General features: G+C 50.6%; 2 protein-coding genes across 5 annotated transcripts in view; one reads left to right on the forward strand and one right to left on the reverse strand.

Annotated features, from left to right (window-relative positions):
* Nucleotides 1–1528: 1528 nt before the first annotated feature.
* On the reverse strand, nt 1529–7110 carry Trappc2l (trafficking protein particle complex subunit 2L). Of its 3 annotated transcripts, none has more exons than XM_041649943.1 (5): nt 6907–7110; nt 5051–5223; nt 4312–4399; nt 4112–4191; nt 1529–3255 (listed from the first exon to the last, which is right to left on the reverse strand). In XM_041649943.1, exons 2-5 carry the CDS (start codon nt 5164–5166, stop codon nt 3210–3212), a joined length of 330 nt encoding a protein of 109 aa, XP_041505877.1. In that variant the 5' UTR covers nt 5167–5223; nt 6907–7110; the 3' UTR covers nt 1529–3209. The 3 variants fall into 3 exon arrangements, with proteins under 3 accessions (XP_041505877.1, XP_041505878.1, XP_041505876.1); XM_041649944.1 differs by having other exon boundaries at nt 6881–7110; XM_041649942.1 differs by lacking the exon at nt 6907–7110 and adding an exon at nt 6705–6807.
* Nucleotides 6292–26956, forward strand: part of Galns (galactosamine (N-acetyl)-6-sulfatase) — a 32307-nt gene continuing 11642 nt past the window's right edge. The window contains exons 1-12 of one of the 2 annotated variants that reach the window (XM_041649940.1): nt 6292–6484; nt 7225–7357; nt 11831–11954; nt 12584–12658; nt 13484–13586; nt 17855–17998; nt 19676–19742; nt 19846–19973; nt 20347–20486; nt 21777–21880; nt 25636–25772; nt 26452–26554. In XM_041649940.1, the coding sequence (XP_041505874.1) occupies nt 7238–7357; nt 11831–11954; nt 12584–12658; nt 13484–13586; nt 17855–17998; nt 19676–19742; nt 19846–19973; nt 20347–20486; nt 21777–21880; nt 25636–25772; nt 26452–26554 (1245 nt within the window). In that variant the 5' untranslated portion in view covers nt 6292–6484; nt 7225–7237. Of the gene's footprint in view, nt 6485–6860; nt 7001–7224; nt 7358–11830; nt 11955–12583; nt 12659–13483; nt 13587–17854; nt 17999–19675; nt 19743–19845; nt 19974–20346; nt 20487–21776; nt 21881–25635; nt 25773–26451; nt 26555–26956 lie in introns of those variants that run through there. The other variant, XM_041649941.1, reaches the window with a different exon arrangement.

A 26956-nucleotide genomic window follows, 5' to 3' on the forward strand; every position in this document is an offset into this window, starting at 1 on the left:
GTGCACACACAGAGCACGCTTACACACAATCTGACTATACATAGTGCACACACACAGCACGCTTACACATAATCTGACTATACACATAGTGCACACACATAGCACACGATCTGACTATACACATAGTGTACACACATAGCACGCTTACACACGCTCTGACTATACATAGTGCACACACAGAGCACGCTTACAACGATCTGACTATACATAGTGCACACACAGAGCACACTTACACACGATCTGATTATACATAGTGCACACACAGAGCACGCTTACACATGCTCTGACTATACATAGTGCACACACAGAGCACGCTTACAACGATCTGACTATACATAGTGCACACACAGAGCACGCTTACACACGATCTGACTATACACATAGTGCACACACAGAGCACGCTTACACACGCTCTGACTATACATAGTGCACACACAGAGCACGCTTACAACGATCTGACTATACATAGTGCACACACAGAGGACGCTTACACACGATCTGACTATACACATAGTGCACACACACAGCATGCTTACACACAATCTGACTATACACATAGTGCACACACAGAGCACGCTTACACACGCTCTGACTATACATAGTGCACACACAGAGCACGCTTACAACGATCTGACTATACATAGTGCACACACAGAGCACGCTTACACACGATCTGACTATACATAGTGCACACACAGAGCACGCTTACACACGATCTGACTATACACATAGTGCACACACAGCACGCTTACAACGATCTGACTATACATAGTGCACACACAGAGCACGCTTACACACGCTCTGACTATACATAGTGCACACACAGAGCACGCTTACACACGATCTGACTATACATAGTGCACACACAGAGCACGCTTACAACGATCTGACTATACACATAGTGCATACACAGAGCACGCTTACACACGCTCTGACTATACATAGTGCACACACATAGCACACTTACACACAGTCTGACTATACATAGTGCACACACAGAGCACGCTTACACACGATCTGACTATACACATAGTGCACACACAGCACGCTTACAACGATCTGACTATACATAGTGCACACACAGAGCACGCTTACACACGCTCTGACTATACATAGTGCACACACATAGCACACTTACACACAGTCTGACTATACATAGTGCACACACAGAGCACGCTTACACACAATCTGACTATACACATAGTGCACACAGAGCACACTTACACACGATCTGACTATACATAGTGCGCACACATAGCACACTTACACACAGTCTGACTATACATAGTGCACACACAGAGCACGCTTACACACGATCTGACTATACACATAGTGCACACACAGAGCACGCTTACACACAATCTGACTATACATAGTGCACACACAGAGCACGCTTACACACGATCTGACTATACATAGTGCACACACAGAGCATGCTTACACACGATCTGACTATACATAGTGCACACACAGAGCACGCTTACACACGATCTGACTATACCTGTTAGAAAACCCAAACAGCAGCAGCTGAAACAGGAGAGCTGTATTTTATTATCTCACATATGGAGACATGAACGGTTCAGGGCCAGCCCATTTGCCTAGACTCAGGCTTTCTGCTCTGTCCTCATCTTATTATCTTCATGCTCCCAAGGGCGTTGCCTAAGCTCCCACTATCACACTCAAGTTCCAGGGAGGAAAAAGCAGAAAGTCTTGAGCACTCTAAACATTGGCAGAAACTACTTTTAAAGGATTTGTCCTATAGGTCTCTCCCAATACCCCCCTTCACACACCTTAACCACCTGCCCTGGTGTGAAGGGGAGGGTAGCAAATGGCATTTAGCCAAGTTTCTCCAGTAAACCTGAGGTTCTGTCTTTAAGGAGGGATGGGATGGGCACTGGGGAACAAGATGCAGTCCCCAATGCAGCTAATAGGTAGGGTGCCCCCCCCTTAAATACTCAAGATACCACCTCACTGATGGGCTTTCCTTCTCTTGCCAAACCCACCCTCCAGCTAAATCCTTTAACTCAGGCACATGTGGGCTCTGACCCTGTCATTCAGCTGCTTGCTGGACTTCAGTCGAACTTCATCTGCCGCTTATATCGATTGGTTGGAAGGTCTGGCTTCTTTTCTTACTCCATATTTATTTATTTGTTTGTTTGTTCATTCATTTATTTATTTAGTTTTTAGAGACAGGGTTTCTCTGTGTAGCCCAGGCTGGTCTCAAACTCACAAAGATCCGCCTGCCTCTGCCTCCCGAGTGCTGGGATTAAAGGCGTGCGCCACCACCGCCCAGTTACTGCATTCTTAATGACCCTGTGTTCACTGGAGCAAAGCCCTAATACACATGGAGATGGGCCATCTCTTCTATTCCACCCAGCTCCTACGGACAAGTCACAGCCTGCTGGGCCCAAGCATAAGAAACTCTACAGGCAAGGGGGAGGTCCTTGGCTGATGACTTCGGAAAGCCAGAGGCTCTGAAAACAGCGTGGAGCGGCAACATCCGCAGGGGCCTCAGACCTAGGGCAGGTCGTCTAGGCCTCTGCTGTCTCCCAGGACACACGTTAGCCACACTGTTGAGTGGCACAGCTACAGGATTTTATATGGGGAGAGCCTGGTTTGTCCTTGGGGATGTGTGGCCTAGGAGCAGCACTGGGGTCCCTGTGGACCTCCATGCTCACTGTCGGCCAGGAAAGGCTCCCGGAGTTTCTTACTTGGCAGCTGCTTTAATGCTGTGTTCCATAAAGCTTTACAGATTTTACCACCTCCTCAGGCCGGGGTTGGGCACAAATGCCAGGCCAAATGAACGATGGGGCCAGAACACTGAGGGCCCTTGCCCAAGAGGGAATGTGTGTGGTGTTAGCTTGCATTGCCTCCATGCTCTGGTGCTGGCTCTGAGCTCCCCATACCCTGCACCCGTCTGGACCACCCACCTACACAGACAACGGCAGTCCGGAGGCTCCTGTACTCAGGATTCTCCCTCAGGCCACCTGGCTGTGGTCACAGTCTCAGAGCAGCTCTCAGGTCCTCAGCTGAGCCCTCCCTGCTGATACAGGACAGAGCCGATCTCATCATGGGAGGACTTTAGTGGGAAGGTACAAGGCACACAGCTCTGCCCGCGGGTTACAGTCAGGGAGAGGGAGGGGAATAAATAATCGTCAGACAGGGTTAACACAGGCTTCTCTTCCGAGCGACTGGGGCGTAGGTCCAGCTCAGCAGACCTGGATCATCATCGAAGTTACCATGTTATCAAAGGCCCTGAGAAAAGAACCCAGATTTAGAGCAGGACAGGCGATGACCCTGCCCTCTGCTGGTGGAGACTGGCACTGCCGCACAAGGTCCTCAGGATTCCGGGGCTTCTTTAGAGTTCAGAGAAGCAGAGGGCATACCCACCATCCTGGGCAGTGGCGCCCACCTCCTGACTCCACAATCCCTGCACAGCCCCCACAGGCCGACTATGTCACAGATTTCCTCAGCATACCTCCCAGGGTAAGGTTCACAGGGTGCGAGCAGGGGTAAGCAATGAAGCCCATGAGCAGGAAGTGCTATCTCTGCCCTGCACAGCATAGGGGCACCAGTGTGCTCTCTCTTGGATCTAGGTGGGTACAAGACTCTCAACATCTCAGTCAAAGGAAGGTGCCACCAGAAGGGACTAACTTGGGCCACTTGTCAATTTCAAGGAGCTCCTTAGGAACAGACCCAGAAAAAGAATCTGGTAACAGGTTTGCAGCAACTATGTTTGAAGCCCATGCCTCCTGCATGAGGTCCACTCAGCTGGAGGGGAGACACCTGAGCCCAACATAAAAGGCACACGAGGCTACATCAGGGGGACATTGCCTCCACAAAAGCTATGGTCACTGCATGAGCTGTGAGCTTGCTGAGCCCTCTGGAGGTCCTCAGGATCCCACAGACACAGCTGGGAGACCAGACGGGTGAACCTCGGCCCGAGCTGCCTATGCACAGTAAGGTCTGTGTTGGCACTAATTGGGAAACCAGGGCTGGCTGCTTTGAAACAGTGGCCTTAGGATAGTACTCATGGCTCTGGCTCCCTCACTTTCCCTATGAGCACGCTATCACAAAGCAGGGCCCACCGAGAGACACAGGGCCCACCTACCTTGACTGGATGCGGTCTCCGGGGTTATAGAAGGGGTTGCACATCACATCTGTGTAAGAGTTATGCAGCTTCCGGAACATCTGAAAGCAGTTTCAATGAGCATATGCATAGGGCTTTTGCAGACTTTGCATTCTCGGTGAGGGAAGGGAAGCAGCACACACCCACTCTGCCCCCCCCCCCCCCACACCACCACCACTTACACTGCGGATCTCGTTGTCTCGAAGGGCTGTATTGGAGGAATCCACCACCATGACAAATTTCACCTTGGAATTGGTCACGTAGCCATATCTGCCTGGCTGTTAAGGAACATGCTTTGGCACCGGGGCTGTATGACTGCATATGGCAGTCCGGGGCCTGCCAGCCCAGAGAACCTGGTGAACCCTCACTTCGGAGAAGACTGACAACCTTAAATCACAGGAAGTGCCCAGGCTGGGGAGGCTGCACAGCAACTATGCAAGTGTGCACCTCAACTGGGGACAGCTCTGCTCCTTTTGAACTGATCAGGGCCTGGGATGTTAGTCGCAAAACTAAACTTCTGCCATCAGAGTGTGGAGAGGCTACAATTAGTCCCCATGGGAATGCTCTTAGATTCTGTGGTCTTAATAACTTGTCCAAAGGAATGGCCAAGAGTTTACAGCCGCATGGTGCTGAGCCTAACAACAGTGTCGTGACACGATGACCCTTGATTCAAGGTTGGTGGCCTCTAAGGAACATAGAGAAGCCCAGATCCCTGCTATGGCACCTTTCATCCTCCAGGAAGCTTGGCCTTGCTTTTCCAGTGACTCTTCCAATTGGGGGAAGTGAGGGCTAGAGGCCATTGTTAGCTTCAGGGCACCTGCCTGCCTGACCAGCTGAAACCCCTTACAGTTACTCTTTTCTTGTGTTTCCCCCATATCCCGCCCTGCGAGTGCAGGGGCTGTGCTGAGCACCAACGGATACACCTTGAAGTCCTCAGTTGGGTAGAGCAGGCCCAGGTACAGCTCCCTCTGGTCCACCAGTGCCTTCCCCATGGCCGAGATCTTCTCATCTACCACATCCAGGGACGTGTGCACCATGTAGTGGAACTTGAGCTCATCTTCTGTGGGAGTGCTGCGGATGTACAGAGGGTAATTCTGCAAGAAGGGATGGAGATCCGCCGAGTGAGTTCCAGCTCTGAAGACACCGGCAAAGCACTCCTAAGGCAGGCTCTCAGCCGGTCAACACTGCGGCAGGCACTGCCTTCAGGGGAGGGACCTAACCAAAGAGGACTGGATGTCATATGCAGAGGGGGGACGACAGATATAACTGGGTGGCGCAGCATTTGCCTGATATGCACAGGGCCCTACATTCAATTCCCAGTACTGAAAAGAGAAAAGACATTGGACTAGGGACATAGCTCTGTCGTAGAACGCTTGAGTAGCAGCATCAAGCGTCAGCTCAATCATCTGTACCAGAAAGGAGGAGGAGGAAAGGAGGAGGAAGTGGCAACAGAAGAGGCACAGGGGCAGGAAGGTGAGCAGAAATAAGATGGCCCAGGAATGCCAACTTGAGCACAGCCTAACAACATACTCTTTCTAGAATCATCTCTGCCTCAACCACCACCACACTCTCAAGTGTCATCCCAACACCAGGCACGGTGGCTATTTCTTAATGTGCCACACAGAGGCAGTGGTCTGTGGCTCAGCCCCTCAGGTCTCGGCTCAATACACATCTGACCATCCTAAGCCCACAGTCAAAAGCTTCACTCCTGGGTCCTGCATCCATTCATTGTTCACTATGTCCAGAAATCGTCTGGTCTGCTGTAGTTGAATGAGTGTCCAAATCAGGGCACCTCCGCATAGATTCCGGACTTCATCGCGAGTTTACCAAAGCCGCAGCTGCATTTTTAATTGAGTTCTGATTTTGGTGGGCTTATGGGGGGCATAACTCCCTCTTTCATACTGTCAGCGTCACAGCAGCCCAGTCCCTAATGGCAGGTCTCAGGGAAGGGCGCTCAGAACCAGCAGGATTTGTGGACCTCTGGTGCTGTCTTAGCATTCATAAACAGCTTTCCAGAGGAAATGAATATATATGTTGGCCAGCGGGGAGATGAAAGCTGGGAAGAGAAGACAAAGGGAAGAGAGAAACTTATCAAGAGGTTTGCAGGCCTTCACAGCAGTTGGAGTAGAAGGCTGCGAGTGGCTTGAAGGGAACTACCTAAGGCAAAGAAAAGCAATGAATTCTAGGCTGAACTTGCGACCCGCCTGGTTTGTATTTAAATAGCACGGCGGGGCAGCAAAAGGGACGGTCCGAAAGGCGGGGCGGAAAGACCGGACGCGGAAGGCAGCTGAGGCCGTGAAAAGAAGAAGGCATAGAACGAAGGGTGGAGGGCTGGAAGAGCCGCCAAGCTTCCCGGTGGGTCTCAAATCCCGGAGGCCGCGGCCTGCAAGGTGGCGGCAGGAGGCGGGCGGGCAGCTGGGAGCGAGAGAGTGCAGGAGGGATCCTGATCACAGCGCTTGGCTGAGGCTTGGGAGCCTAGAGCTGAGATGAAACGAGGGAATAGCAGGAAGGAGCCCCACCACCCGCCACCCGCCGCCCGCCACCCGCCACCCGCTGCCCGCCGCTTCACACGCACCTCCTTGGCGATCACCGCGATGCACACCGCCATATTGGCAGGCCGTGCGCCGCATCATGTGACCCCGAGGGGGTCAGGCCCCGCCCACTTCCCCTCCCTCCTCGCGCGGCGGCTCAGACCCCGCCTTTCCCTACAGTGGCTTTGCCCTGCCTTTCAGCTCAGACCTTGATGCTGACCCTTTCCTGTCAGGCTCGAGGCCCACCTCTCCTGTTAGGACGCTGGCGGCGCCCCTGCTTCTGTCGCTCCGTCCCACTTTTCCCGTCAGGCCTCACTGATCGTGTCACTCAGCCTGGCAGGTCCGGCTCTCACGCTTCGACTTGGTGGGGTCCCAGCTTCTCTGGCAGCTTTGCCTACCCAGCGGCCTCCCAGACCCAAACGCCCTTTCCTGTCTGGCCGAGCCCACTCTTCTTGTCAGTCCGGCGGCCTAGGCCCCGCCTCTCCTGTCACTCAGCCCCCAAGGCCCGCCCCGTGGTCCAAAGGAAACGCCGCGAAATTGGGACTGGGTCTCGTCTCCCTGCAGGAGCTTGGTTGCCATGGCGGTATATGCCAAAGCCACCAGAGGCCCGCAGCTGCTGCTGGTTCTGAGCGCCATAGGACTCTTGGCCGCAGGTGCTCCACAGCCCCCCAACATCGTGCTGCTGCTCATGGACGATGTGAGTGGGGTCGCGCGGCGGGGGGGACACGGGAGATACAGGCCACAGCGGTGATCCGAGGGAGGCCCAGACCCCGGGGTCATTTCTCGCTCTTACTGTTTCCGCAGTGGGGGTCGGTGTTCAGGGAGGATCTCCCCTGATCTCCCCGGGGGAAGAGCCTGGTGTCCCCCTCCCCCTCATAAGGTGCCCCGCCTTCCGTGCCCACCTCCAGCCTGGGCCTCTGGGGAATTCTGACCAAAGTCAAGCATGGGAGGGCGGAAAGGTAAGAACGTACCTGAGGGGCCTGGTGTGCAGCCTTCAGCCGTCTGTGAACTCAGCCCCAGGGCTGATCTGCCTCCCTGACTTGAAAGCCTAGAGGTCAGCACTGGGTCAGATAGAACTGTCCAAACTGGACGGGACCCTGTCTTCCTCTGAACCTTAGCCCACCAGCCTCCCACTCCACCCCAGACACACTACAGAGTGGCACCTGTCAGCTATTGTTAGAACCGGAGTCACGTCCAGTTCAGGTTGATTTGAAACCAGTCGTGGGCACCCCAGAGGCTAATGGCTACCTCAGCCCTCTCCACAGAGCCTTCAGACCTGTGCTCATCCACGCTAAACTTCTCAAAGTGGTGCCAGCCAGAGTAGAGGGTGCCATGTATGTAAAATAAGTTGGATTTTAGAGACTTAGTAGAAAAAGAAAGTGACCATCCCATTTGATAATCATTAGGTTAGTGGTTCTTTATTATGAAGAAAATTATATGCCTGAAAAGTCCTGTCCATAATCCCACTACCCAGAATCCACTGCAGGAAACCTTGACTGTTTCTTTCCAGCTTCCCATTCTGTGTGGACCATGACTAATTCACACTCTGGGTGCCCGGCTTCTCTGGCCCCTGTTCTGGTGGCTGGTAGCAGGCTTTCGGTATTAGGACCTTTTAGAGCCAAATCACACTGGCTTGATTTGTTGGTTTACTGGTTGGTTTGCTCAGACACTTGTCTGTCAGTTTTCTGCTCTCTCCTTTCCAAATGAGAGCCTGTGAGGAGCGAGAGGTCCTTCTACCCCTCCATTAGGCTACTGAAGAGTGTTGAAATAATAGGCTTTGGATAACTGAGTTAGGTAAATGTGCTGTTAGCCTTCATCCTGCCTACTCACTTTTATTTTTTTGTTTGTTTGCTTGCTTGCTTGGTTTTTTTGAGACATATTCTTGCTATACAGTTTTGGCTGGCCTGAAACTCACTCTGTAGCCCAAGGTGGCCTCAGACTCAAGGCAATTATCCTGCCTTTGCCTCCCCGGTGCTAGGATTGCAAGCATGAGCCCCTGCATCTAGTGGCCTAATGACTTTTCTAATCTGGAACTAGCAAACGTGGAGTTACATGTAAGGTTGAGAGTGCATTTCCTTTGGATGGCTACAGACGAGTAGAGGGGGGGTTTGAATAATGGATATGACTAGCACCAGATCAGTTTACCTGAAGGTGGTTGCTTAGGAACCCCCACCACCTACATCCTGAATACCCTGGGGCTGGCCCAGAACATTCTGCAAACCTTGGCTCTTGTCATGTAGGGACTTTTGATGCATACAAATGAAAATGAACTCAACTTCAGCAAAACTGGGGATCCCTGGCTTTACCAACTAGGTCACGCTGGCTTAAAGCAGGTGGTTCCAGGCTTCCGCTTTCATAAGGCCGCTGTCTGTTAGCTGGCCCCTGGAGGCCCCATGATAGCCTCATGACAGCCCTAGGCGACTCCCAGCTCATCTACCCTGTTGTCAGCAGTCCTAGTGGGACAGTGGCTTTTGCTGACTCTGGCCCACTCCAAGCATAAGGTGAGAAGAATACGCTGCACTGTGCAACAGCTGGGCCCACCTCTGGAAAAGACACCCTGGGTGGGAAGGCCTCCTGGGTTCATACTTGACCTATTCCAGGGTGCCTGTGGCAGAAGAAGCAAGGATGCCACAAGGGGAAAAGGCTCTGAGGTGCCCCCTAGGTGGCAGATAAGGACAGCCTCAGCAGCACAGGGGCTTCCATACTAGTCCCTTCTCCTCTGCAAACCCCTTTCTTTGCCCTTCATAGCTGCCTTTGCCAGACTGATCATGTCTGAATCTGTAACATGTGCTTATGTCTGTCTGGCTTACCTAGAATGATGTGGCTCAAGCTCCAGACTTGATAACTGTCTGATTGTCTAAGATTGTCTCTAGTTTAAATTCTTTAAGGATTGCCACTGACTTTGGACTGATTGACCATGGTCCTGTCCTGCTCTGGTCATATCATGAGCAGCTGGACTGCTGTCCTCAGGAAGGTCATTGTGGGATGTTGCCTTTAGTGGGCACTGGAATCTGGGTATCCTCGCCCTGGGAAGAGTGGTTTCTTGTACCTAAGCAGTGTATAGGTATCTGGATTCATATGAAATACCACCTCCCTGTTTCACCACAATCTCACTCTGGATTCTCCTTGACTCCTCAGCCCTTAGGATCTCTGTGGAAAGAATTCAGATGAGACATATAGACTATAGAGTAGGAGATAGGTAGAGTTTATTACAAACCTATGAACTGCTGCTCTCACGGGTGAGAGTAGGCAATGGTTACAGGGACCATTGTAGCGCAGAGCATACTCAAAAGATGAGACTGGACAATGACCAGAAAGGACCATTGCAGAGCACACTACTCATGGTCATGGGAGGCAAGTATGGGCTGGAAGTATGGGCAGGCTCATTGGCCTAGTGCCTGGGATGGCTTTCCACATAACCTTCTCTAACATGGGGAGCTGAGTGGAACAGAGAAGGACAAATACAACTCAAGTTCAAATAAGCTTTGGTCCTTGCCATCAGTGGAGGCACACACCTTTAGTCCCAGCACTCAGAAGACAGAGACAGGCAGATCTCTGAGTTCGAGGCCAGGCTGGTCTACAGAGTGAGAGTACCTGAGGGGCTGGAGAGATGGCTCAGAGGTTAAGAGAACAGAGTGAGTACCTGAACAGCCAGGGCTACACAGAGAAACCCTGTCTCAAAAGAAAAGAAAGGAAGGAAAGGAGGGAAGGAGGGAGGGAGGGAGAGGAGGAGGGAGGAAAGGAGAGAGGAAGGGAGGGAGAGAGGGAGAGAGGGAGGAAAGAAGGAAGGAAGGAAGGAAGGAAGGAAGGAAACGTCCAGCTCTTCTAGGTATGTCCAACCTGCAGTCATGTGTAGCAAGTATAGCCATAAATTTGGCCCAACACAAGAATCATAAACTTACTTAAAACATATTTTAGTCATGTTTTTGTAATTGATTGTAATTCTTAAACATGAATTTTATAGAAGACAACACTATATCACAAAGACAAAAACTGTATATGCCTACTTCTCTAAATGTCACGACTCTACCCGGGGTCATAAATATAACTCTAGTCACAGTCTAGAAACCAGTGATTACTCCCACAACTTCAGGCTTTGGTTTTGCAAGCTGATTGTTAAGGATCCATCCCCAATAACTTCTAGGCCTGCTAATATCTAATTAGTTATCTTATCCCCCTGTGTATCTGTCATCTTGGTGTGTGTGAGGTACACGTGCCTTCAAGACCAGCCAGCCCAAAGTGAGAACTCTAGATCCTAAACCTCTGGTTGATTCCACCCACTTGTGCTGTCACAACCTGACCTTGGGGGAAGCAGGCTCGTACCTCCAGCCCTGGGAGCAGGAGGCTGGAAGCTGCCCGGTCTAGCTCTCCCACTGCCACCCTGTCCGTCCTCGCCTTTGTCTTGTCTAACTGTTTTGCCATCCTCCACTGTGGTGAGCCACAGCTGGGAGCTGACTGCCTGTCCTTCCTCCAATGAGAGCTTTCCACAGCTGGTTCAAAGCACAGTTTACATCTCAAAGGGAGTAAGCGCTTATTCTGAGCCAAATCTGAGTGATCACGGCCTAGACACACGGGTTCAGGTTTCCTAGAATAACATTCCAATGTGGAAGTGTAATAAGGTCAGACTCATGAGCTCCAGATGGTCATGAATTTGGAAAAATACAATTCCACCCAGACACTATAACCTACAGCTTGTTCGTCCATCATCTGGTGGCCACTTGGACTGGTCCTAGCCTTTGATGGTTGGAATCAGACTGCTACGGACACTCATGTAGTCTTGGAGCATGAGTTTCCAGTTCTGTAAGGTACACTGAGCCAGGCTGCCAGGCCATGCGGTAACTCTAGGCTCAGCTTTCAGAGCAATCTCATCGCTTGCTTTTGAAATCTAAATTTGCATAACAGTTTTATGCTGAAAATAGATGTGTATTCTTAGATACCAAGACTCTAGGAGCATACAGAGGTTGATCTCAGCTGGGGAGGAAGGCAAATGCAGATATATTCCTGGTGGTGGTCAAACTGATGTAGAGGCGAGAGCCCGCAAATTCCTAGTAAGCCCTGGAGCAGTTCACAGAAGCTGCCGAGGTTTGGGCAAACTCAATGGCTCTTCCTTGGAACAAAAGAGCCTTTTGTTGGAAGGGTTCACTCCTCATATCTTTGATCTTCCCTGCAGATGGGCTGGGGTGACCTGGGTGTTAATGGAGAGCCTTCCAGAGAGACCCCAAATTTGGACCGGATGGCTATAGAGGGCATGCTTTTCCCAAACTTCTATTCTGCCAACCCGTTGTGCTCACCATGTAAGTTGCTGCTGCCCTCCACCCCGAAACCAGTTAGCCAGCAGGTCTTCCACATCTGCCCCTCTAACCCTAATCTAGGTAGAGCAGCCTTTTCTCAGGCTTCAGGAAGGCTGCAGGTAGAGTGAGGGCTGTGTCACTGTCTCCCAGAACTGCCACACTGCCCTCAGAATACTGTCTGTACTTCCTGGTCACAGGACATGGGTGTAGTGGAGAGGTAGTGAGGCCATGTCCTCTTCCCAAGGAATGTCACTGTTATTACATTGGTGCTTACAGAAGTGCTGACCTTAAGTAAAAGCAGTGGGTGGGGTGAGGGGTCGATAGGAGGCAGGCCATAGGGGCCCACAGTCTGGTGGCTGTCCCAGAGTCTGGAGACTGAGTACGCAAACAGAGCTGAGTAGCAGACCCTGCTATATAAACTGCCATCCGTCATCAGGCCTTTGGGCCATCTCCCACTGCCTGACTTCTTCAATCCAGAGGCTAGAGGAGACTGAAACACAACAGTTCAATGTCACCCTGACGCGCTCATGACAGACACATCCCAGGGGCTGTGCACATGGGAGGCACTGCAGAGCTGGCTGGGGGGCCTACTAGATTTGTGTCACAATGTCTGTTTTTATCTTTCCATGTAGCCAGGGCAGCCCTGCTCACGGGACGGCTGCCCATCCGCAATGGCTTCTATACATCCAACGCGCATGCAAGAAACGGTATGCCACCCCTCACCCACAACCCTGCAGGTACCTCTGTCTAGGTAAGGGAAAGCTGGTGTCCTAGGCCTCAGTGTGAGAGGTTTGCGGTCTGGAACAGTAAATAAAGGCAGCCTAAGGTAGAACCGAGTACCACAGTACAGACCCCATGTCACAGATTTTTTCTCTGAAGTGGCCCAGTAAAAACCAAGCTGGGGCTGAGGTACCTCAAGCACCACACGGTACCCTCCTACTCCACTAGGAAAACCATGAGGTTTCGGGTCAGAGCAGGGAATGCTCTAGAAACAAGCTCAAGAGCTTGGATAGGTTCTCTAAGGACAAGGTCCTTATCCCAGATAAGATAGGATTTCAAGTGGCCTTGAAGAAAAGGACTGTGGGAAGAACCAGGATCATAGCCTACAGGGAACAGCATGGTGTCAAATGGCAAACCAGACTGGAGCGGTGAGACAGGTGGGAGCAAGGGGCAGCATTACACCATCCCCACCATGCTAACTTGGAAAGTACTTGGAGTATCATGGGAAGTGTCCCTATCCTGACCACAGTCCTGCCTGTCCACCTTGATGGGGCAGTGTGTGTATCCATTACAGACACGGGATTACTTCTTTTTTTTTTTAAATATTTATTTATTATGTATACAATATTCTGTCTGCATGTATGCCTGAAAGCCAGAAGAGGGCACCAGACCTCATTACAGATGATTGTGAGCCACCATGTGGTTGCTGGGAATTGAACTCAGGACCTCTGGAAGAGCAGGCGATGCTCTTAACCTCTGAGCCATCTCTCCAGCCCCACGGGATTACTTCTAATGCAGTATTGTTTTTCCAGCTTACACACCTCAGGAGATCATGGGTGGCATCCCTGACTCAGAACTCCTCCTGCCTGAGCTCCTGAAGAAGGCAGGCTATACCAACAAGATCGTGGGCAAGTGGTGAGTCCTCGACCTCCCTCTGGGAGGTCTTTCCAAATGAGAACTTCTTAGAAGGAGTAGAAATGGGATTCCAAGTCCATTTAGGTTTTTGTAGGGAATTTTTTGTTTTCTAGGGCAAGGTCTCATTATGTAGCTCAAACTAATTTTGGTTTCATGATCCATTACCTCATCTTCCACATGCTGAGATTATAGTTGTGCACCATCTATAATCTTTTTGAGAGAACTTTTCTTTTTTTAATCGATCTGGGATTAAAGGCATGTGTCACCACTGCCTGACATCTTTTAAGAACTTGGTGTTGGGCTGGAGAGATGGCTCAGAGGTTAAGAGCACTGCCTGCTCTTCCAAAGGTCCTGAGTTCAATTCCCAGCAACCACATGGTGGCTCACAAGCATCTGTAATGGGGTCTGGTGCCCTCTTCTGGCCTGCAGGCATACACACAGACAGAATATTGTATACATAATAAATAAATATTTTTTAAAAAAATAAAAAGAACTTGGTGTTTCAGCCAGCAGTGGTGGCGCACACCTTTAATCCCAGAATTTGGGAGGCAGAGGCAGGCAGATCTCTATAAATTTGAGGCCAGCCTGGTCGACAAGAGCTAGTTCCAGAACAGGCTCCAAAACTATAGCAAAACCCAGTCTTGAAAAACCAAAAAAAAAAAAAAAAAAACTTGGTGTTTCAGACACACACATAATACACAGATTTGCATGCAGGTAAAACACAATAAAAGTAAAAATATCTTTTTGTAAAATTAAAAAAAAAAACATGGTGTTTTTTTTTTTTTTTTTTGGTTTTTCGAGACAGGGTTTCTCTGTGGCTTTGGAGCCTGTCCTGGAACTAGCTGTGTAGACCAGGCTGGTCTCGAACTCACAGAGATCCGCCTGCCTCTGCCTCCCGAGTGCTGGGATTAAAGGCGTGCGCCACCATCGCCCGGCATCCATGGTGTTTAAAGTCAGGAACTGGATGAATGTGGTGGAGCACAGCTTTAATCCCAGCACTCGGAAGCAGAGAGAGTTTGAAGTCATCCTAGTCTGCATAGCTGCAGGCCAGCCAAAGCTACATAGGGAGACCCTGGCTCAACTAAACTAAAAAGTCAGACACCAGCCTCCAGCCAAGCGTCTCAGCATGACACTGAGCAAGCACTCAGTCGTCCTCATCCTCCCTCCTTCCCACCACACTTTCTGTCCTCTCTGCCCCACCCATGCTTGCGGTCACAGTAAAATGTCACTAATGAGCCAACCTCATTCTTGCCTACAGATGAGACAGTTTGTCATTCGCCAGAGGGCTTCCGTCAAAGAAGCCAGTGCTAGGTAGGAGCAGGGGAGGAGCAGCAGGTGGCTGAGTCCTGAGATGAACAATCACATCAATAATGGCTCTTGTAGCTTCATGGTGGCTGGTTTCTAGCTGACGTTCATCTCATTTATCCACAACATTCCGTGATCCCCCTGATAGGGCTCTCCCCAGTCTGAAGCCAAGCAGGCCTCTTCACTGCTCATGGCCCTACTCATGGCTCCCCTTGGGAATGGTTTTGCTGACTCTGTTATGAGTCACAGTGGTGGAAAACCTGATACTAGGAAATCCAGGCAACCCAGAGCCTAAGAAACATTTGTCATCTTTCAAGCAAAAAAATGAAACCTAGCCATAACAAGGGGATGGTGGCAGAGAAGAGCTGACAGGCATCAGGTCCCTACTCATCTGCACAATACTAAGCAGGTGGCAAGGAAGTCCATGAAACCATGGTAGAGGCAGGCAAAGAGCTGGAGGTCCCACAGTAACCAGAGATGCCTGTGTCTCACCTGACAGTTCTGCCAGGTCCACAGTTTCCAACTGTCGGGGACTGAGGGGGCCAAAGCTGAGCAGGAAGCAAGTTTCCACAGAGCTACTCATCTTCCTGGATGACTTCTGATAGGAAAGAGGTGACCAAGAGGAACAGCTGAGGCAGATCTCTTCGATGAGCAGGATTTAGTCCAGGGCTATGAGCTATAGCCAGTACTGCCCTGTGTCCTTTATATAGACCTTGACACTGCAGGTCTAGATTTCATTTCCCTCACCAAGTCCTGCATGGACACAGAGTTTAGACTCCTGCAAGTAGACTACATAGTCTGTCAGCAGCCAATTGCGGGTGAATGCGACTGGAACTCAAATCGCAGGAGACCACCAGCCCACTCTCCAGTCCTGCTCGCCTGCTGGTCAGTACCAGCCACTGTTAGGATTATAACTGTGTCCAAGCAGGGACTGGTCGTGCTTCTCCTACACAGAGACATAGACACAAGGGTCCTCCCATCTGCTCTGCAGTAATCGGAAAGGTCAAATACTTTGTAGTGGGCCTGAGAGCACAGCAACACAGAGGATGTAATGCAGGCTGACTTAATCTGATATGTCATTTCACCATAGTGGTGCACTGGTCCTCAAAGGGGTGATCATAGACTGAGTATGTGAAGGTCAGAGAATAGTTCTAACGGTTCACTGTGTGCAGCCATTAGGCAGACCAAGCACTGCAGAGCCAACCATGCTGTGCCAGTCTCCCCTCAGGTGTGGAAACTGAGTTCTAGACAGGCGTTCTTCTCTGAAGGTAGAAGAGTTGATGACCAGCTAGCTATCCCCCAAGACTTCTCTGCTGCCCTTTCACCCTACCCACGGAATGGTAACCTTGGATCTGCATACTCTGTACACGGAGGAAAGGTCGAGGTGGAACCCCCTGAAGATAGCCTATCCCAAGTACAGCTGGGAAAAGGACACTCCCCTCAGGGATGCTATATTGAAAGCTGTACCTGAAAAAGGCTTTCTGCAGGTGTGCGTGTACAACACACATAAACAGATCTGTGTCCCAGGCTGGATGATAATGGCACACATAGCATGTTTTGGAGTCTGGTAGACTAGCATGTGCTCTAAAGAGCAGGTAGGAGCTGGAGTCCCCAGGGAAGACAGGCTTTCCTGCAGGGAAACCTCAGGACTGCTGACCCACTGATGCTTGGAGTTGGAGCTGGGATAGTGGCACTTCTCAGCAGCCTTCCTGTGGTTACTAGTAGATGGAGAAAATACAATTAAGTGACCCTGAAAGAAAAGGAGGCAGGATGGATGTAGACAGAAGTTTCTTCCCACCTGGTCCCATACCTATTCAGTCCCATATAAACACATAGAGGCTTATATTAATTATAAACCGTTTTGCCTATTAGCTCAGACCTATTATTAACTAGCTCTTAAAACTTAAATTAAACCATAATTCTTATCTTTGTCAGCCACGTGGCTTGGTACCCTTTTATTAGTGAGGCATTCTCCTCTTGCTTTCTCTCCATCTGACTGGTGACTGTGTCTCTCCTTTCCTCTTCCTAGAATTCTCCTATTCTGGTTTCCCTGCCTGTACTTCCTGCCTGGCTACTGACAAATCAGCATTTTATTAAACCAATACGAGTGACAAATCTTTACAGTGTACACAGAGCATGGGGTAATACCTGGCATGGGGTTGGGGGATCCCGCAGCTTTTCCTAAGGCCCTTTACCCTGTGAAGCTTTCCTCTGTGGACCCTTCTCTGGATCTCCGCATAGCTTGCACTATACCAGAGTAGGCATACTGCCATATTCTTTTTTGCTCATGCCCTGGCCTGTGAGGATGAGGGGACAGTCCTAAGCACTGCATCGTCTTCCCACCCAGCCACCTTCCTGGTGATTTCCCTTAGCTGGGGTAATACTCTGGCTTTTGTGTTAACAGATGGAGCCATGACCTGCCTGACTAGAAACCCAAGGGACAACACAGTCCTTGGAGTGTCCCTGAGGGTAAAGAAAGGCAAGGGAAGCTGCTAGAGCCTAGAGATAGTTGAAGTGGGCGCTTGCATCCAGCTGCTTTCAAGGCATCTGGGAGATTTCTCTCCATGTACTATCCTTCAGATACTGAGGGGACCCCTAAACCCTCTTTTGTGTCTCATTGTGCCCAGATGCCATTGTCTGTGCTGGGACACTCTCGGCTGTGCCTGGAAGCCCTTGGCTTGGTCAGGACATTCTGCTCTACTGAAATACCCCCAGTTATGCTTGGATGCCTTTGGATATGCCTAGAGTTCTGGACACTAGCATTGTCTGGGAGGGCAGATGGTTCCTATGCTCCTCCTTGAAGTGAGGTCTTGATATTTTGTATCTTGGTGTGTACATGGTGGGGTACTACAGCCTGTTTATATGGTTTGCAATTGTGATGGTGACTGATTGTTGTTGATCAAAACACTGGAATGTCCCCAGTTGGGGGGGGGTCTCTGATGTGTCTTGGTTCCTGTTTCTAGGCATCTAGGTCACAGACCCCAGTTCCACCCCCTGAAACATGGATTTGATGAGTGGTTTGGATCCCCCAACTGTCACTTTGGACCTTACGACAACAAGGTCAAGCCCAACATCCCCGTGTACAGGGACTGGGAGATGGTCGGCAGGTAACAGACAGAGCCCTTCCCTCCCTCCTGAACCACCCGCCAGCATCTGGTATCCTAGCAGGTAATAGACAGAGCCCTTCCCTCCCTCCTGAACCACCCGCCAGCATCTGGTATCCTAGCAGGTAACAGACAGAGCCCTTCCCTCCCTCCTGAACCACCCGCCAGCATCTGGTACCCTAGCAGGTAACAGACAGAGCCCTTCCCTCCCTCCTGAACCACCCGCCAGCATCTGGTACCCTAGCAGGTAATAGACAGAGCCCTTCCCTCCCTCCTGAACCACCCGCCAGCATCTGGTACCCTAGCAGGTAACAGACAGAGCCCTTCCCTCCCTCCTGAACCACCCGCCAGCATCTGGTACCCTAGCAGGTAACAGACAGAGCCTTCCCTCCCTCCTGAACCACCTGCCAGCATCTGGTACCCTATGAGTTGACAGTGAGATCTCTGCTTCTTAGGCAGTTTTTCCCAGGACCTCCCGAGTCTCACCTGAGGCTGTTTCTAACCTTTCCAGAGTTATAGATTCCTTTCAGATATGTGCTCAAAAGTCCTCCTGCATCCAAGGTGTGCTCTTAGCTTGTGTTTTGGAGGCTCTAGGACCCATGTACCCTCTTGGTGGGGTAACCATCATCTTCAGGCACTAAGTTGGCCTAATAGCTGCACACAAGAGAGGAGAATGTGGGGCTAAGTTGATGTGAGAGTCACTCCGGGGACTGCCCATTGTTACCATAGAAAGAGATCTCTACTCTGGAGGGGAGACCACCTGGGTGACCGATTGTTGGGTACCTCCAACTTGTAGCTTTGGTGTCAAGGACCTGACTCATCTTTCTTGAATTTTGATTGCTTAAATTTTCTTTTCCTTCCTCCTTTGTTCCTTGGTGGAAGTTCTTGTATCAGCATCTAAAGGTTGAGCCAAACACTGCCCTTTTGGGAAAGGAGTGCCTTATATCTGCAGTGACAGTCATCCCTGCGGTCAATAAAGTGTTGGCTTCACAAACCTGAGGACCTTAGTCCAGTCCTCAGTGCTAGTGTAAAAAGCTGGGAAGAATAGCATGCCATTGTAACCCCAGTGCTGGGGAGGCTGAGACAGGAGGATCCCTGGGGCTCACTAGCCCATCAGCCTAATTATGAGTTCAAAACCAATAAGAGACTCTGGCCCAGCATGTTGGTGCACCCCTCTAATACTAGCACTTGGGACACAAAAGGAGGCAGATCTCTGAGAGTGTGAGGCCAGCCTGGCCTGGTCTACACAGCCTAGCCTGGGTTACACAGTAATACCCTATCTCAAAAAAAAAAAAAAATCAGTAAGACAGAAAGAGAGAGACCCATCTCAAGGAGATTGTCCTCCGTCCTCTACATATGTGTGCACCACTGCATGTACACCTGCATTACATGTGTCCCTATACACATATATACATATGCATTTATTTTTAAAGCCTGTGTCCTTAGCTGCACCTTCAGACCTTGTCTCATCTCTACAGTGCGCGCGCGCGCGCGCACACACACACACACACACACACACACACACACCTGCTCTACACTCATCTTACATGCTGGGGCCATCAGAGCCTTGTCACCTCAGACAGGATCTTCACCTAAGAGCTGTGTGAGCTTCACATGGAACATTCCCTACTGAAATTAAGGAAGGGGCTTTTCTGACTAAATTCTGATTTTTGCTTTCAGATTTTATGAAGAATTCCCAATTAACCTGAAGACCGGGGAAGCTAACCTCACCCAAATCTACTTACAGGTAAGACCTAGTAGGCTGGTCAAGGCAAGGAGGCAGGAGGATGCTGGGGAAGCAGAGGGATGAACTGACCTGAAGCAGAGGAGAATGGAGGCTATTCCCACAGGAAGCTCTAGACTTCATCAGGACTCAGCATGCAAGGCAAAGCCCCTTCTTCCTCTACTGGGCCATCGACGCCACACATGCACCAGTTTATGCCTCAAGACCTTTCTTGGGTACCAGCCACCGAGGGCGGTAAGTGTAAGCCCCACTGGGGCCTTTAGTTTGCTCAGTCTCAGTGGGTGGGTGCTCTGGAGCATTATGGGAACTCCAAAGCAGCTGGGATGTTTTCTAGTTGTGAAGATTGCTTAGCATACATGAGGCCATTGAACCCAGGGGGTTCATTCCCCAGCACCGTAAAAGAAAGATATGACTTCCTCCAACCTAGGATCAGTGATGAGAGGAAAGCTGTAGGGGTTATGTCGGCTTTGTTTGCAGTGAACCATTTGAAAATGCCCCTTTGAGAGGCAGCTAGCTGCCCCGCTGGTCATCTCCAAAGTGATAAGATTAATGTTCAGGTCACACTAATGCCCTCAGCTGCCCCATAGAATGTCCTCCTCCCCTGCAGGTATGGTGATGCTGTTCGGGAAATAGATGACAGTGTTGGAAAAATTCTGAGCCTTTTGCAGAACTTGGGCATCAGTAAGAACACTTTTGTCTTCTTCACATCCGATAATGGTGCAGCCCTCATTTCTGCTCCCAAAGAAGGCAAGTTCTGTTTCCTGTCCTCTGGCCCTAGGTTGGTGACAAGAAGGCGGTCACAGACTGAAACTCTACTTAGCAGCAAAGTCTTGACCCTGCTGACTCAGGCCTGGCCTGGGTTCACATGAATTTGAATCCTGAGAGAGGGGAACAGGCAAGTGTCATGGGGAGGATATGCTGTCTCGGGATGGTCCTTACCTGCAAGAAGCCAGTTTCCAGAAGCCTCAGGCTAAGGAGACTTTGGCAGCCAGGGCTTTGGCAGAATACCTGGTGGTGCTAGGGTAGAGCTTGTTTGACTACTACAGAGGTGGCAGGAAAAACATCCTGTCTTGGGAGCTGTCCAATTGGTGAACCTGGAACAGTCACCCACGGTGCTGCAAGGGCTCAACTATTAACATGAGGTACCTATCACAGCTGAGGGCACAATAATCTCCTCATCCTGTATTGCCCTTAGGCAATTTGGGCTCCGCTACCTCCAGGTGGCTCAGTGAGTCCTACCACCCAGGGTCCTGGAAGCTTCCCAGTTTCAGGTAAAGAAACCCAGTATAGCCTCGTAAACTAAGGAAAAGCTGGTTTGACAATAGAAAAGACCACCGAGCTTAGCCAGGCTGACCTGGAGGTCATTTCTAACTGTGACCTTAAGACCTTGGTAGCTGCTCTCATGTTTGGTAGATTAGAGGGCAAGAGCCATCCTGAACCTAATGATGGTGGCCATAAAGAAGATGACAAATCCCTGGAGTCTGTCAAATCTGTGCTCCAACTTGTTATAAAAAGTGGAAAAATAGGGGACTGGAGAGATGACTCAGCTGTTAAGAATAGTGCCTGTTCTTCCAAAGGTCCTGACTGTGAAGACCAGAGGGGACCTGGGGCAGGCTGCATTTTAAGTGGGACCCTCCCCAGTACATGATGCCTGGGAATATTAGCATCTAAGAAGACTAACTCAAAAGCGTCAGTATCTGTTGCTTGTGATAGGAATGGGTGTCTATGGCTGTTTTCCGTTTCTGAGCAGTGACTGCGAGTAGAGGCTGGTGGCAAGAATTTTCTGTTCTCTCTGGAAAGCTCTGGCCAGAGCATCTTAGCTGTCTGGATCAGAGCTACCCAGGTGTCCTGACTTGTGTCTGCAGCCTGACCTCTCCTCTTGGTTCTTTGTCCCTGTGATGACCTCAGGACTCAAATGTGCCTAACCAGGAGTTCAAAAGTCAAGATTGCCCACCAGGGGTGCTGTGTGTCCCTGATTCCCCAGATGATCTGAGCCCTGAGATCTTGAAACTGATAGGTAGTGACTCTCATCCTCAGGTGGCAGCAATGGTCCCTTCCTGTGTGGGAAGCAGACGACATTTGAAGGTGGGATGAGGGAACCTGCGATCGCATGGTGGCCGGGGCACATTGCTGCAGGCCAGGTAAGTCAGCATTGCACACTGAAGCTATATCTCCTGCAAGGTCTCTGGGGCATCAGTGTCCAGGTGATAAGGAGGCTTCTGTAGTCAACTAACTGCCCATGTTCTGTGACTTACCACAAGGGACAGCTGCAGCCCTGATGTCTTTGTGGCAAAGACCAGGGGTGGGCCTCAAGTGGGAGAGTCTGGCCACCTTCATACCAGGCAGCACCCTCACCCCCAAGCTTTGGCCCCAGGTAGGCCACCCCTTGTCTAAGAATCCAGTCTGGAACTTGTAGTCGCCACACTAAGTGCTTGTTGCTTAGATCACTGTTCCTCAGCTGGCCTCTTTCCCTGGTGATCTTGAAGACAGTGTCCCTCTGGGTTCCTCAGTTCACCCTGCAGTGGCAGCCTCCATATACTTAGGGGTGGACAGGACAACTGACTGTAACAAATACTGCTTGCGTGGACAGTACAGGCCAGCCTCCTCTATCCCACCTGCTGTCTCACGTGCCTATTGCTGTGTGGGATCCTATAGCCACAGAGTCCAGGGATTGCAATGCAAATGTCCCTATGGCTGTCACTCTGACAGACACAGTCTTTACCCTCCCCTCTAACTGCACAGATTAGGAAAGTGAGGCCCAGAGAAGTCACCTGTCCAGCCTGCCAGCTACAATGGCAGAACTGGCAGCAACCCCCAGGCATCCAGACGGGACCTCCATTCCTACTCACCATGCTTTGGATAGTCTCCATGTGTCCCCAGCAACAACTGGAACTTATCCTCAGTATCTAGCTTCTAGGAGCTGGAGAGATGGCTCAGTGGTTAAGAGCATTGCCCGCTCTTCCAAAGGTTCTGAGTTTAATTCCCAGCAACCACATGGTGGCTCACAACCATCTGTAATGAGGTCTGGTGCCCTCTTCTGGCCTGCAGACATACACACAGACAGAATATTGTATACATAATAAATAAATAAATATTTAAAAAAAAGTATCTAGCTTCTAAACCTAGACCTGTTTGAGCCTCTGCACCTCACTCCCTCTGCCTATGGCCTCTTAATATGAGACTCCAGGTCATACTAATCACCAGAGCACCATAGGTTGGTGGATCTCACAGTTTGTTGAACAGGCCTGCCTGTCGTCTGGCCAACTCCCTCTGTAGAACAGAGTGACCATGCAGTAAACACATCACATGTAGAAGAAACACGGCTACTGGAATCCTAATGGACATACAGACTGCCATGACCATCTAACCTGTATGAAAGGGACCTGGCCCACAGCTGCACCTGTGGAAGAGAGGGAACTCTTCATTTCCTAAGGTCATCGCTCCCAGCTCTCATGTAGCTGTGGGAGCACTGAGCCAGTTATCATTATCATTGCGTGAGGAATGGAGACACAGGAGACTCATGAGATTTTCCAGGGAAGAGACGCTTGGTATGGCCTTTGTTCCACCATGAGGAGCCATAACCAATCATAGGTTAAAATCCACTCCCACCTGGTACTGGCAAAGCGCAGAGAGGTAACTGGGAAAAGGGAGCTGGAGCTGCCTGCAGGCCAGGGATGCCTAGCCCACTGAACTTAAGTCCATTGGGCTCAAGAGCATCTGCTTCCACAGCTGTTCCTGCCAGGTGCCCTCTGGCACCAGCTGAGGAAAAACAAGGTTTGACACTGGAGTCAAAGGCACACAGCCTTGCCTTCTGAGGGGAGAAAGAGCTGTGGCTTTCTTTTCACCATGCTTCCCACAAGACAACAAACTGGAATGGGTTTCCATGGGATTTACGCTGTGCTCCGTAATAACTTAAAACACCCCGACATTCATCCGCCCTGCAGCAGACACTTAGCACCTGGCAGCAGGGGTATAATTGCAGCCTTTGATGCAGCTTCATCTGGAAGAGCTCACAGCAACCTCCTGCTGCTGAGTACAGTATCACAAAGAGCTCCCTGAGCTCAGCTCTGTGTACTGACAGAGCTGTCAGATCCCCTCCTTTCAATCCCTCAGCCAGGGACATGCTCCCTTCTCTTATTTGTTTCCAAATGATTTAAGTTTCTGGATCTGCAACCCCATTCCCTCTTTTTTGGAGGGAAATACTTAGAAGGGACCATGAACCACTCAGAAGGCCCTTGTTGTTCCCCTGCTGCCGTAGGTAGGGGGACTGGCACCTGTAAGAATGTCCCATTCCCAAGCAGACTCTATAGAAGAGTGTCCATGTCAGTCAGGGACCCTGTTATATGGTAAGTCATGTCTGTTAGATTTTGGGGTACAGAGTAAAGAGACAAAAGGCAGGAAAGAGTCTGACCAACTTCAACAGATAGGACTTTTATTTCTAGCAGTAAAGGACAGACAGTGAAGGAGGGGTCTACGGGGTGGGGGCGGGGAGAGCTGGTTGGGATCTTTTATAGGGGAGGTTGTGGGGTTTGGGAATGAGGAGTTAGGTACAAGAGTACGTGCAGATTGCAAGGGTCTCTTCTGGAGCTGTTTGTCCAAATAAGGCCATTTTATCTTTAGAAACTGCTCTGCCCCCAAGCTATCAGGATGCAGGCGATGTGTTAGGCAATGGCAGTAAGGGGCTGGAGTTTCAACACAGAGGTGGAGGATTTCAGCAAACCGTAGGGGAACAGAGGTTCCTCGGTCAGGTCTGGCCGGGTTTGTTCAAGGTTTATTCACTAGTCTCTCTAGCTGGCAGGAAGTGGTAAGAGAAGTGAGGTCTAAACTGAACATGGGTGAGGTCCTGACTGGCTGCTGTGGAGTCCTGTCTTCCTAGAGGACCACAAACACCCTTCTCCAGAGGCTGTGCTCCTTGGACACTGACCTTCCCAAGCCACAGAGGTCAAGAAAAAGAGATAAGCACACTCCCTGTCTCCAGGACAGAAGTACTTAGAGCTCAGTGTTACCAAGGAGGCAGAGCCACAGAAGACCCCCCAATCACCTATTGACTGGGGCTGCCCTTGAACACGAACAGAAAACAAAGACTCTTCCCACAGAGCTAATGCATCTACAGATGGACAGTAGTGGGTCCCGCAAGCGCCCCTGGCTCTCCTGGAGCTTCTGAGTGGGGAGAGCAGGAGGCAGCACCATTTGGGTTGGTTCCTCTCCACCTGACTTCCTTGCTACTTCTGGGACTTTCCTGGCCTCTGCTCTTTTGATGTGCAAAGCTCACTGTAGCCTTCTGGTGTCAAGTGTTAAAGTGAACCTTGCCTACTCTCTTGGGGCAGCTAAGCCTTGAAAGGTGGGACCCTTGTGGTGTAAAGAGCCAGGAGGAGGGGTTGGAGATAGCTCAGCAGTTAAGAGCACTGGCTGCTCTTCTAGAAGACCTGGGTTCAATTCCTGGCACCCACATAGCAGCTCCTAACTGTAACTCCAGCTCCAGGAGATCTGACACTTTCACACAGACATACTTGCAGACAAAACATGAATGCACATGACATAAAAATAAATTATTTAAAGTGAATAAAAAATAAATTATAAAAAAAAAAGTCAGGAGGAGCTACTAGCATTCTGGGTCTAGCTATGACAGCCGATCCACATGTAGCGGGGCATGAATGTGACCTGACTCTGAGTCAGATATGCAGTCTAAATCCCATTTACCACCCAGGAGCCCCGTGACTTCTCTCAATCCTGGCCGTGACCCGCCCCCCCCATGGTATGTGGCAGGTATGTACATGTTGGAGCATGTGTGCATACCTGCTGACCCAGAGGAGAACCGGGTGTTCAGCACCTCAGGCTCCAGCCCCCCAGCACCATCTGCTCAGGACGCCTCAAAGGAGTACTACATCTATTTCAGGTCAGCCGCCAGCTGGGAAGCATCATGGACCTCTTTACCACCAGCCTGTCCCTTGCAGGCCTGAACCCACCTAGTGACAGGGTAATCGACGGACTTAACCTACTCCCCACCATGCTCCAGGGCCACGTGATGGACAGGTTGGTACTACACAGCATCCTTTTCAGCCCCAGTCCTACCTCCCTTGCTCCCACTCTTCAGGATGGGGCCCAGGGCTGCTCACAGGCTATAACTTCCTCATTGACTAGCTATGACCCATACGGAAGGAAGAAAGAATACATGTGAAAACAGAGGGAGACAAGATGGGACCGGGGGGACCTCGCAGCTAGACCCTTGTATACGCTGGGAAGGAAACCAGCCTGGGTCCATTGGGACACTGGGAAACCCTGACTCTTAAGGAAAGCATCTTAAGGCTTGGGAGGAGGGCTTCTTCCAGTCCCAGACCCATCTGATTTCCAAGAAGGAGGATCATTGTCACCAGTTCAACTCCTTTGCCAGCCCAACCTCCTAGAGCCTGGCTTTGCCTCACCAAAGGCCGAAACAAACAGGGAATGACTTGGGTCAATCCCTATAGCCTTGTTGGCTACCACACATACACATACACAGTGCCATGTGGGTCCCCAGGACCTTATGCTTGCTAGGAAAGCATTCTACTGAGCCACTCACCCCCACCCCTCCTACCTTTTGCACTTATGAGACCTTAGTACATCTTTGAAGTATTAGCTGATGCCCGCATGGGCAGCTCACCACTCCCCAGCCAGAGCCCCACACATGAATACATGGACTTGGTCATGATTCTTTCTCTCCTCAACACAACAGGCCCATATTTTATTACCGTGGCAACACACTGATGGCAGTCACTCTTGGCCAGTACAAGGCCTACTTCTGGACTTGGACCAACTCCTGGGAGGAGTTCAGACAGGTACAGGCCCCTGAGTACAAGCCTGGGAGATTCCTGGAGAACCGTGATTTATCTACTTCTAAGCTACCACCAGGGGAGGTGCCATGGCCCTACAGCCTCCCTTCTTCGTGTGGCCCTGTGGGACCTACCCATTCTCAGTTATCATGTGCAGGTATCCAGGGATAAAGGCTAGGCACACTTCTTTCTCTCCTGTGTGATTTGGGCTCCCTGGGAAATGCTAGGGTATATGAGAGGTATCCTACAGAGAAAGACACTAGGGGACACATACTCTCCTGGAACGTCCTACCTTCATAGGAGGTCTTCAGAGAGCACAAGGCCCAGGTTCAGGTGGAGCGCCCCATTATCTACCATGCCCCTAAGCCTCTCCTTAGCGCCCCGTTTCTTGCTCCTTCTAAGACTGGC

This window comes from Microtus oregoni, unplaced genomic scaffold (assembly GCF_018167655.1).
Source record: "Microtus oregoni isolate MIOR12 unplaced genomic scaffold, Mior012 000004F_ref0000308, whole genome shotgun sequence".
Lineage (NCBI taxonomy): Eukaryota > Metazoa > Chordata > Mammalia > Rodentia > Cricetidae > Microtus > Microtus oregoni.

Bases quoted from the DNA above. Each gene is read 5' to 3' on its own strand.
- Trappc2l (XM_041649942.1), bottom strand. From the start codon at position 6,737: ATGGCGGTGTGCATCGCGGTGATCGCCAAGGAG. The intron at 5,224-6,704 runs GTGCGTGTGAAG...CCCTTCTTGCAG, and splicing joins TCGCGGTGATCGCCAAGGAG to AATTACCCTCTGTACATCCG. The intron at 4,400-5,050 runs GTATCCGTTGGT...ACAGCCAGGCAG, and splicing joins CCAACTGAGGACTTCAAGGT to ATATGGCTACGTGACCAATT.